We start from the raw sequence: 12,711 nt of genomic DNA, 5'->3' as shown, positions 1-12,711 counted from the left end.
GCCAACAAAAGAACTTTAGTTGTTCTAAGACCAACTGAAGGAAAATGGTCGTATTAAAACTTTTGATGTTGTACAGTTTAACGCTCTTACCTAAGCAAAGTTGTATTTTCGGACTAGGTGGTGTAAATCTTATATGAATATGACTGACGTGGCATTCGGAGTGTTAAAATCTCACATTCCCCGAATATTTCTCGAACTACTATTATCAGTTTATCAGTGATAAGAACTCTATCATTCATAACGAGCTGTTCTCTAGTCTGTTACATTATGAACATTATCTCGCACGGTAGAAGGTAGTGTACCTACTTGTTCGACTTTATTCTCTATCGCGGTAGTGGGTTGTACATTCCGGGTTTGTGTGTTGATGGAAGTGTATTTTCGGTGTGTTTATTTCTTTCTATTTTTCATACAGTTGATATTTCACTAGTGTTTTTATTTGAATTTGGGTTTGGGGTTTTTTTTATTTGTATTTATTAAAGTGTTCTAACAAGGGTTTGGGGTTGTTTTAACTTCTAATTTTGAAAGGAAACTTTGGTAAAAATACGGTCGATAACTGTTTAGTTGAAGTTGGGGTTTGTTTTAACTTTGAGCTTTGTGAGAGCGAACGCTGATGAATATTGTGAAGTAGATAATAATGGTTTATTTAATGTAACTCACAAAAACCTTGTTTGTCCTGTCAGAATGAGAGTGTAAAATTCTTCCTCTCTTGTTCTTACTAGAATATCTTTTTCTTGTTCCTGATGTAAATTTTATTGGGTAGGAGTATATACGTATTTCAGAACTTGGTATAGGAGTACTCTCTACTTTTCCTTGTGTGACTGTATAACCTATTCCTTCTTTTCTTCTCTGATCTTTGACCCAAACTCTATTTCATTAGAAATTAGAAGCTCATGTAGGTTTTGGCGAAATGTACACATATACTGGCCAAATGCAGGTTCTAGCCAAATGTACATTCTAGAACTTCGTTGAGTAAGCGTGTGTGATGGCACTTGCCAAATGGAACTTCCAACACGAACACGATTCTGAATCTAAAGTCATATTTTAAATAAAGCAATTTCCCGTTCCTGGATAGGCATCAAACAATTACTAGACCTACATATCTAATACAAGCATCAGCTATTATAATACCTTCATTTTTTACTTTCTATTTTTTCTTCCCCCTCATCTGATTTTATTCTTCCCCCATTAACATAATTCCTTACACATCATATATTTTCAATATCATTTTTTCTTTTATCTTATAATATCTAATCTCCCAATAACTTCCAGTCTGATAGGTATACTGTGTCAATGGGCAACTCAAAATATTTGAGCAGTTCTAAATAAAGATTTATTTTGTTTCTCTCTCACCAAATTATATGTTGTATCAGTATTTAGGACCCCATTGAACAAGCAGCTAAATAGGAAATCCAATCCCACATTGGTGAGCGATTCCTGAATTCCTTGCTACCCCTTTTTCTGACGAAACTCTATTAAAATTTACGTGGGGCATAGGAAGTATGAACTGATTAAATATGAAATATTTAGATGCTTATTTATTTAATTTCTTCAAAGAAGTTTCCACCTTCACATGGGAAAGTTCAAACGGGGAAGTTACCTCTAGGTACCTCCTGGTGCTTATCTCGTAGGAATGTTGTTTTTTGACCCGTTTTCAGATAATACCATTGCTTACTGAAAGCGTCTTCAAAGGCTGTGGGATCATAATAATATTTCGAATCGGATTATATTTTTTAGTATGAAATCTCTTTGGTTTGTTGGTGCAGCTTTTGACCTTGGTCGCTCGTCCTGATTTTCACAAAAGGTTTCTTTCACTTTTGCATTCCTTGAACTATTGTTATTGATTGGAAATATTGGTCCATCGGCTGCTTAGCTCTCTGTTGTAACCTGGATTAGGCCTTTGGTAACATGGTGACTGTTCTTGAACTAATCCTAAAAAGAAACGGCGCGAACCCTGTAAGTCCAATGATAATGATAACAATTTGATAACATTCTCTCTGGACTTTTCATTCGACCAGACCTAGAATGCAATCGTCATAATCATCAGCACTCTAATCACAGACCGGCTTCTCTAGAATTTTGTTCAGACTCATTACTCATTCTCATCTTTCCAATCACAGGTGTTGGACGTCGAATGTTCGTGTTCACGATTTTTTCAAATCGTTCCAATTTTTGTGTGTTCGAAACTTCGAGTTTTTTTCTGCGATTAATAAAGACTTTGGGGAATTTTTAAAAAGAGTTGGAAATAAAAAGAAAAAAGTAATAAAAATCATTACAAAGTTATACCGTGAATTGGACTTGTGAATTCTTCGTACTTTTTAAAAATATTTTAAACCTTTTGTCTTTGTTCGAAGATAATTTTTCGTAACAAGACACTTCTAAAAATCAATTAATACCTGCGTTTTCGTAGAAATTCAATTATTATTCTCCCGCAAGAGGGATCGATTTCATAATTTTACATTTTTGTGTTAATGGAACTTTTTTCACCCTTTTGTAAATTACTTTTTTTACTGTAAGACCTATTGACCTGGGTCTTGTTTGCATCTGTTTTGAGTGCATTAGTGCAACTTTTCTTTTGCGGACCTTTGCCGGTTTTGAAACTGTCTGCACGCTATTTATTGTTCAGTTGAGTTCTAGAACTGGTTCACTTGTGTTCTGCAATCGTTTTGAGAAATTATTGTCAGATTTATTTGAATCTTTTTAAAATAAGTATTGATTTTCTCAATTGTGTGTCCCTTTTAAAAACACTCAAATTAAACTTCTGTGATACTTTTACCTGGAAAACTGTTTCAATGTGATTTTTGTGTCAATTTCTTTTCCTTCAGTTTTTAATTTTACTTTTTGTGTGACGAGAACTTTGCTGGCAAAGTTTGTATTACCTTTTTTATTCAAAGAACCTTTCGATTTTTGTTGAAAGACTTAACCAGTCTTAACCTTAACCGATGTGTGCTTAAAACTTGAGTTGAAAGTAAAGAATTGAGAATGGTGGACTCACTGAAACATCCGAATTTTCCGAATCATCAGTATCACCAACACAGTTCTCTGATGACTTACCAATCGTCCAGTAATTATCAGTATCCAGTACAATGGGCTGTGTGCAAAGAATTCCTAGACTTTTACCAGAATATTTTACAGAAGGTAAGAAAATGGATTTTTAGCTAAATCCCCTTGGATGATTTAGGTATTGAACTGAATTTTCATGATAGTCCTACCAGATCCCTCTACATATTTTATGGAATTATCTACTTTCAAGGATGTTCCATTTTCATTGCTCCTCAGTCCTTACAAATGCAAGATCCTAATAGCAGTATACATTACCTCATTAGAATAGAGTACACCTATATTCTATTGTAATTTTGGAACTCAAAATTCAACACATTAAGTAAAATGTAATGTTTCACTATTCTATCGAGAACTGTAGGGTACATATTGAACTTGAATACAAAACGGACTAAAAGTTTAATCTGAATGATATTTGATAAACCAAAAAGCTAAGCTTTCAAATTAGGTCCATAAGATGAGAACCTACATTTTAAATAACTTTTACTTCTTATTCATTTCCCCCGATCATTGTTCTGAGTCACCTTAACAGATCGCTGAGGGATACCAACAAAAATAGATCTATTTGTAGTACCCATGATGACTCATCCATTATTCATTCATAGAATTTTGTGTCCTAACATAACTGTATTCAACAGAGTACCTTTTTTTAGCTATTCAATAGAGTACCTATTTATCTATTCAGTGATATCTTTGTTGTGAACACCATGAGGTATGACGTCAGTCCATGTGTTGGATTGTCTCTGCTATCATGACGTAGCTATATCTCGAATCTTCTGGGAATTCCATAATAGTCATCGTCATTATTCTCTCATCAATTGCCTAAACATGAACTTACCAAAACCCTAACCATGGCGGGGGCACAACTGAAGAACAACCACAGAGAGTTTTCAGTTAAACCAGAGTTATACTGGCCTGTGTAAATCAAATGGGTGACTTCAAAGAAAACCCCTTGATACTGTGTTACCTCTCAGTGTTAACAGTGTTAAAAAATAAATACTGTGTTAACTCTCAGTGGTAAGATCGGTCATAAGTGTACAATCTTCTTTGAACCATTGTTAAACCATTTGGAAAATTGAAATTTTCAAGACGGTTAGCCTCAGCAAAGCTCGTTTAGGGGTTTTCAATCTTGGTTATGCCAGCCTAGTTAGCTTAGTTGGTAGTGCGTCTGCCTTGTAAGCGCTAGGCCGCGGGTTCGATTCCCGCCCGGGGCGGATTTTATCCTGATGGGATAATGTTCGTTCTCGGAAACGGCTGGCTTTCTCCTATCCTGTCTTCCTTCTCTCCTCGATTTCGGGACGATAAGACCATAGCAGTTAAAGTTCCCTCTGTCAAACCTCTTAAAAAAAAAAAAAAAAAAAAAAAAAAAAAAAAAAAAAAAAAAAAACAAAAAAATATATGAGTAATCAATTGGTAAAATTAATAGCCAGTCAAAATAATTATTCTACTTGGTCGCATTGAATTGATAAGTCATGTGTTTTCTTTAAAATCAAAGTGTAAACAAATCTGCCTGAAAATCAACATTTATTTAAACAAAATTATCAAATTAAGCTGAATCCCTGTGTTTGTTTAACGTTTTGCCATAATATCTACTAATTTTCTTACAATTAAACTCTCGAATGTGGAACCTTCAGTTATCTACATCAGCACCAATGAACGATAATCTCAGCTGTCATAGTTTAAATACTTGACCTTGAAATATCTGATAACAGTGATAACAAGTGGAACTCGCCATCTCAAAATGTTTAGCCTGTATTATGTAAGTAACACAATTTTCTTTGATTTTGAGCCATATTTTCAGATTTTCATTTTGATTCTAGACCACATTTTCAGAACATTCCTGTATAAATAATGAATAAGAATAAACAAGGTAATTATGCAGAAGTCACGTCCGTGGAAAAGAAAAGCTCCTTTTCGTATTTAACCTAACCCTATAATAACACTAATTACTGCTCTAATTGTGAAAACTCCTTCTTGCATTTAACCTAACCCACTGGTGACTGGTCACTGCTTGTTTGTGCCAGTTCCTTTTGTAGCAATATTCCACGGACGTGACTTCTGCACAAGTAAAAGTAATGAGTTCAAAAGTAGTAGGTGAACGAAAAACAAACAAAAACACCCCAGATCCTGAATTTGTTTTACAAAGCCCTAATGTAACCTGTCACATCCACGAGACGTATCAAAGTTTACTACTAGTATCAACATCAATCAACGTAAGTCAACCCAAATGAATCAACAACTTGGCTAAATCTCCTGGCCTTATTGATCTCAGCTGATCTATCTGCTAAGCGCGCAGCGCAACCTTTGCACTTTTTCCGCAATAGTTTGACGTCACCGGAACATTATTATGATGTTTGTTGTACAATGTTCAATTTCTATCAATTCTATTTTTTAATTACAATATTATGATTTTGAATATGACATGTAATTTACCTAAAATTCTGTTCTGCTATAAAGTTTAGTTTTCAACATTACGTCATAACTCTTGGAGTACAATCTACACTCTGAACTCCGCACTCGGGAATTTCGAACCTTTGCACTTTTTCCGCAATAGTTTGACGTCACCGGAACATTATTATGATGTTTGTTGTACAATGTTCAATTTCTATCAATTCTACTTTTTAATTACAATATTATGATTTTGAATATGACATGTAATTTACCTAAAATTCTGTTCTGCTATAAAGTTTAGTCTTCAACATTACATCATAACTCTTGGATTACAATCTACACTCTGAACTCCGCACTCGGGAATTTCCTCAGAAAAGTCCCCCATTTCAATGCAAATTAACTTCCCATTGCGAAGCTTTTTCACCGAACGCGGGCCTGTCCCTCTGATTCACTGATAAACGCGAATCTGGAAATTGAAAACCCCGCGCGCGTCATAAGTTTGCTATCAGTCTGAAGTCTCAAGGTTCTGTTGAAGGTGTGTTTGGACTGCGAAAGTTCAAACGGGGCAAGAACGTCATGTTTTGTTTACACATCTGGAACAGATGAGTATGATCTTTACACCTAGCTGGGTTTGTAGAGTGAGCGAAATCGTCATATTTTGTTTGCACCTGATGCACCTCTGGACCTCGCATAGATGAGTCTGATCTCTACACGGTTAGTCAAATTTAATGATGGGTTAATGGGTATGATCTCTACACATTGAGCCATAATCATATCACTCAGTCCATTATAGTGTTTTATCTCAACACATCTGGCCAAATGATGGGTTTGAATTTGAAGTTTACACCTCTCGCATCATCGTCAAATTGTAAGTAGGTACCCTAAAGTGTATATAACATTATTATTCAATGTTGGCACACTCTAATAAATATAAATAAAAAAAAAAAAAACAAAACAAAAAGCTAAGCTTTCAAATTAGGTCCACAAGATGAGAACCTACATTTTAAATAACTTTTACTTCTTATTCATTTCCCCCGATCATTGTTCTGAGTCACCTGAGATCGCTGAGGGATACCAACAAAAATAGATCTATTTGTAGTACCCATGATGACTCATTCATTATTCATTCATAGAATTTTGTGTCCTAACATAACAGAACTGTATTCAACAGAGTACCTTTTTTAGCTATTCAATAGAGTACCTATTTATCTATTCAGTGATATCTTTGTCGTGAACAACATGACGTATGACGTCAGTCCATGTGTTGGATTGTCTCTGCTATCATGACGTAGCTATATCTCGAATCTTCTGGGAATTCCATAATAGTCATCGTCATTATTCTCTCATCAATTGCCTAAACATGAACTTACCAAAACCCTAACCATGGCGGGGGCACAACCGAAGAACTACTAATGCCCGATCTTACCACAGAGAGTTTTCAGTTAAACCAGAGTTATACTGGCCTGGGTAAATCAAATGGGTGACGTCAAAGAAAACCCTTGACACTATGTTACCTCTCAGTGGTAAGATCGGCCATAAGTGTACAATCTTCTTTGAACCATTGTTAAACCATTTGGAAAATTGTAATTTTCAAGACGGTTAGCTTCAGCAAAGCTCGTTTAGGGGTTTTCAATCTTGTTTATAACTTGGAGAATGAGCTGCATTTTCATGTTTTTCTATTCTTTCTAATCATTCGTTTAGGCTTCACTAAAATTTCACCACTAGGTATATGCACGATTGATTCTTAATGATAATCGCTCTTCATTATTGCCCACTCTTAATGGAGGTCATTTCATCTAATAAGCATGTAATGCTTTGTCCTTGAATTTTCATCATTTCATAACCATAAAGTATAAGATTTCCATCATTCGTATCAATGTTAGTTCTATCAGGCATGCTTGTAATGATTCACTTAAATCCCCATTGTTATCTGGATTATTATGAAAATTTTTAAAAAAAAAAAAAAAAAAAAAAAAAAAATCTTGGTTATAATTTGGAGAATGAGCTACATTTTCATGTTTTTCTATTCTTTCTAATCATTCGTTTAGGCTTCAATAAAATTTCACCACTACATGCACGATTGATTCTTAATCATAATCGCTCTTCATTATTGCCCACTCTTAATGGAGGTCATTTCATCTAATAAGCATGTAATGCTTTGTCCTTGAATGTTCACATCCCATCATTTCATAACCATAAAGTATAAGATTTCCATCATTCCTACCAATGTTAGTTCTATCAGGCATGCTTGTAATGATTCACTTAAACCCCCATTGTTATCTATCATACTGCACTCACGTGGTGAGTTTATTGCATTGGATTACCCAATAGTTGATAGCATATCTCTGCAGCATGGACTGTGTGTTCTACTTATCAGGACCATGTCCCTATCTCCGATAATGACATTCTAAAAATAGAAAGTTATAGCGACTTAAGCCCTTACCCTAGTGGGATGAAAAAAGATTGGAGAATTAATGTTGAACAGGCTTGGGAACATTACTTGAAGAAAAGAAAAAAATCTGTTGTGACGCAGTGGGAATAGGGTGAAAAATCTTGAAAAAGTAGACTGGAAATTTGGAAAAAATGGACTGGAAAACCGAGAAAAGTCAGGGAATTTTATTTTTCCATTTTGGTAGACACCCTGGAATGTGTCTGCTGTCTGCAGACTCTATAGTGAGCTTTACTATGTGTAAAGTTCATTGCAGGAAATTTGGAAAAAATGGACTGGAAAACCGAGAAAAGTCAGGGAATTTTATTTTTCCATTTTGGTAGACACCCTGGAATGTGTCTGCAGACTCTATAGTGAGCTTTACTATGTGTAAAGTTCATTGCACATTGACGTCACGAAGCGAAGCGTAAATACGTCACACCCCTCTCCTTCAAGAAAGGGTAAACATCAAAGTCCCTAATTTTGCGAACATAGGTGCATTAAATAAGCATAGGTGCATAAACAGATAGGCACACTTGAAATTACGATGGCTTCAATTCATTTACTTAAAATGATGATGGAGCCAATTCAGTTACTTGAACTTACGATTCAGTGCCTTTGAAGGCCGAATTCACTCAAAAAACGAAGCAGCATATTGTTTTATTGTTTTTTTGGTTGACCCAGCCCGTGAATGCAGATGGTGATTCTACGATTCAACTTGACTTGTGGACTGTTCGGAGTGTTAATATCAATCACTTTTTTTGCTGAAGTATCAGCGACTTTGGCGAGTAAACTCACCTTATATTATATTGGAGCTCTTTGCCCTTCGATTTCCCAAATCGCTCATCAATACCTGACGTCATTTGAAGGAAAATTCATACGTGTATTTACTTAAACAATAATTTTCCTATGTAATCAAAGCATACAATTCATGACACCCCTCAACCCACACACATATAAATAGACGAAATTTTGAACGTACTTATACGTAGGTGTCATTGACAAGTACCTATGTCATGCAACTCATGTATGATAATAAGCAGCTCATGTCGATATCGATATGTATGTACATTATTGTACATTTTCTATGAAATAATGTGGAACACTCGTGCTCGTCTTATAGAATTTTACCTGGTACCCCGTCTACCTGCCCTCCGCCCCTAGTACATATCGTACTGACATGTGCTGAAGATGGTGCAGGTAGCGTGCAATTGCTAAAAATAAACTCGATCCCTCCCTTTCAATCATTCCACGGTTCGACTGTCTTACATAATTTTGAAATGTTGGCGATAGCGGACAGAATTTGCACTTTGCTTTCTTACTAATTCATTGGTCAAGATGTACTTACTAATCTTGATTCTGTGATACCCCAATAAGAAGTATAAGAGGTGCAGTGTTGCCCACAAAATTTGCGAAAAAAGCTCTTAGCTTGCTACCCTGCCACCCACAGATACATAAGTTATGACTTGGATTAGAGTCTAATTTCAAAGGTCTAATCATTAGACCTTTGAAAATACATATACACCATCTAGTTTCTGGGTGAAATTATTACCTGAATGCAGATGCAAACATCAGTGGCCTTCAAATTAACTGGAATTTCGGGCATCTGTCATTTGATTTGAGCAGCTGATATGAGTTACAATAACTACATTTCCCATTAACTGCAATGCAATTGTTCCTTCCCCAAATCCAAAATTTGCCTTCAGCTAGTTTAAAAAAATGGGAGATACAAGACGAGAACCGGCGCGAATGACATGTTTTAACCCAAAGTTAAAGCCCCTAACCGGAAAAAAAGACAGGGGGAAGCAGGAAAGCTATATTAACATTTCTCTTGGCGCTTGTCCCACTCCCGATTTGCACGTTGGGATTGAGAATTCAATATCAAGGATGTTGCACATAACTTCATTACTCATTACTGTACATGTCCTAACTTCCCCGACATAGTAGACGATAAATAACGTTATAACTTTATTACTCATTGGCATTGGTGTATATTAGTGAATAGCCTGTACCACCTAAGCGTTAAGTATCTCATATTCTTATAGCGCTATAAATCTTCACATTTATTAATAATTATAAATGCATACTAATTGCTCTGACAGGAGCGCACACCACAATAGCGTAAAGCGCACACAGCGCGCTGGTAATATGAGTATATTGAATCTTGTGAACTCGGCCTAAGTATGCTGACATTGAATACATCAATATCCGCGATTGAGAGCCAAGGGGTGACCTTTTCATCCATGGAATTTTGGATAAAGATAATTTACATGAGGCCGAAAACCGGCCAGAATCAGAAAGAGCTTCAAAGTAAACTGAAAGCGGTCTACCTGAAGAGTTCTAAAAATCAATCTTTAAACACATCCTAATCTGGTTGAAGGAGATGTAACACACTTCTGAAATTGGCCTAAGAAATTATTAAGAAATTGGACATAAGACAGTAAAGTGCAATTTACTACTATAAATCTACTGCATTTTACCTACGTTTTAACTTTTGATCATGGCGTGGCGTTAAGTTATGAGAATTTTGATGAGCTAATCGGATAAGCCTTTTGCACGAGAGTACGGTGCAGATTCCAATGTTCTTATTTCATTTGCACATACATACTATGTGTAGGTAGGTATTTATTTATTATTATTATTTTTTTTTATAGAACTTCGCAAAAAGTCGGCAACCTTTGCTCTGGAACGCTCGATCAAAGGCCTCGCTTTTGTTGATTATTTTTTTCGTGTTGCAAGTTTGCTGTTGATTTTGACTCGACGAGACGTATCAAAGTTTACTACTAGTATCAACATCAATCAACGTAAGTCAACCCAAATGAATCAACAACTTGGCTAAATCTCCTGGGGCTTATTGATCTCAGCTGTCACTAACACCTTCATGATTGGTAAAGAATATCACTAACATCTTCAGGCACTCCAACTTCATGCACTCTCCATGCTTTGTGAGGATCCGTCATCACTCAGCGGATTGTTCGCGGTATCCGCGGTTTGTTCGCGGTATCCGCGGTTTGTTCGCGGTATCCGCGATTTGTTCGCGGTATTCGCGGTATCCGCGGTTTGTTCGCGGTTTGTTCGTAATTAATACCTGCGTTTTCGTAGAAATTCAATTATTATTCTCCCGCAAGAGGGATCGATTTCATAATTTTACATTTTTGTGTTAATGGAACTTTTTTCACCCTTTTGTAAATTACTTTTTTTACTGTAAGACCTATTGACCTGGGTCTTGTTTGCATCTGTTTTGAGTGCATTAGTGCAACTTTTCTTTTGCGGACCTTTGCCGGTTTTGAAACTGTCTGCACGCTATTTATTGTTCAGTAGTTCAGTTTCAGTTGTGTTCTAGAACTGGTTCAGTTGTGTTCTGCAGTCGTTTTGAGAAATTACTGTCAGATTTATTTGAATCTTTTTAAAATAAGTATTGATTTTCTCAATTGTGTGTCCCTTTTAAAAACAAATAGCGTCTTGGTCGAAACAGTCGTTATCAACTATTGGACCGAATATCAATATTTATACAAAATAGACTATTGATTTAGGCCCAAATATGTCACACGCATTTTTAGTTTTGGGAGAAAAGTAAATACTGTTTTGGTACACATGTTATTGTACTAATGGACCAACAATTTACATAAAATGACACAACTCGAGACAAGTAGTGGAAAGATATCGTTCAAGTCAACTTGTATTCTTGCTACTTAGCGTGCTATTGATAAGTAGATGTTTCTTGCTGACAGGGTACAGAGAAAGTCTGTTAACTGCCCCGGGCGGGAATCGAACCCGTGGCCTAGCGCTTACAAGGCAGACGCGCTACCAACCAAGTTAACTAGGCTGGCCAAAGGCAAGTATGATTTATGATCCCCGATAAAAGCCCAAAACGTATCACTTTGTAGGTATTCTCAGCTCTTTGGGAGCATTATCAATCAATCCAAATTTATGAGTCATTGAGTCACTCGTGGAGGATATTTGACTTTCATTACATATTTTTATTTTATCTATCCCCCTCCCCCCTATCTAGATACTTACTCTTCATCACCTGATACTTTATATAATGTTTTTATTACTGTTTTTACTTGTTTATTACTACCCTACCTACCTACCTACCTACCTTTCTCTGTTCCTCCTCTCCTCTTTCCCTCTATTCTCTCTCTCTCTCTTCTCTTCTCTTTTCTCTTGCACTTTTTCTCTCCCTCCCCCTCTCGCTCTCTTTTTTCTCCCCCCTTTTCTCCCTCTCTTTTTTTTCTCTCTCTTTCTTTTTTTCTGTTTTTGTTTTCTTCTCCCTTTTCTCTGATTCATGTACTATCATGCGATTTCAATGAGCTCTGACAAAAATCTAGGTCTGAAGAAACCTCCCCTTGACCCCCTACTACCAAAAACCATGTAGGAGGTCAGGGGAAATGTAGTGGGTTGAGGGGAGGATTCTCCTACATTTTGACCATAGGTTTGAAGTTTGGACTTAATTTACTCATTTCCCCTTCGTTTTCATAAGTGAAAGGTCCTCATCGATTCTTTTGTGATAAGTCACCTATTCGCGGTTTGCTCGTACTTAATTTACTCATTTCCCCTTCATTTTCATAAGTGGAAGGTCCTCATCGATTCTTTTGTGATAAGTCACCTATTCGCGGTTTGCTCGCGGTATTCGCGGATTGTTCGCGGTATTCGCGGATTGTTCGCGGTATTCGCGGATTGTTCGCGGTATTCGCGGATTGTTCGCGGTATCCGCGGATTGTTCGCGGTATCCGCGGATTGTTCGCGGTATCCGCGATTTGTTCGCGGTATCCGCGATTTGTTCGCGGTATCCGCGGTTTGTTCGCGGTATCTGCGGTTTGTTCGCGGTATTT

The 12,711-nt window shown here is 36.5% G+C and overlaps 1 protein-coding gene across 1 annotated transcript in view; it reads left to right on the top strand.

Moving 5' to 3' along the window:
* The first annotated feature begins 2,055 nt into the window (after positions 1–2,055).
* LOC103518432 (calcium-binding mitochondrial carrier protein SCaMC-2-B-like) overlaps positions 2,056–12,711 on the top strand; it is a 38,469-nt gene continuing 27,813 nt past the window's right edge. Inside the window, exon 1 of the mRNA XM_008483497.3 lies at positions 2,056–3,135. Within this exon, the coding sequence (XP_008481719.1) occupies positions 2,980–3,135 (156 nt within the window). The 5' untranslated portion in view covers positions 2,056–2,979. The remainder of the gene's footprint in view (positions 3,136–12,711) is intronic.

Source organism: Diaphorina citri, unplaced genomic scaffold, assembly GCF_000475195.1.
Source record: "Diaphorina citri unplaced genomic scaffold, Diaci psyllid genome assembly version 1.1 scaffold60, whole genome shotgun sequence".
NCBI lineage: Eukaryota > Metazoa > Arthropoda > Insecta > Hemiptera > Psyllidae > Diaphorina > Diaphorina citri.
The sequence above is the reverse complement of the archived record's forward strand: the minus strand, read 5'-3'. Positions and strand labels throughout refer to the sequence as shown.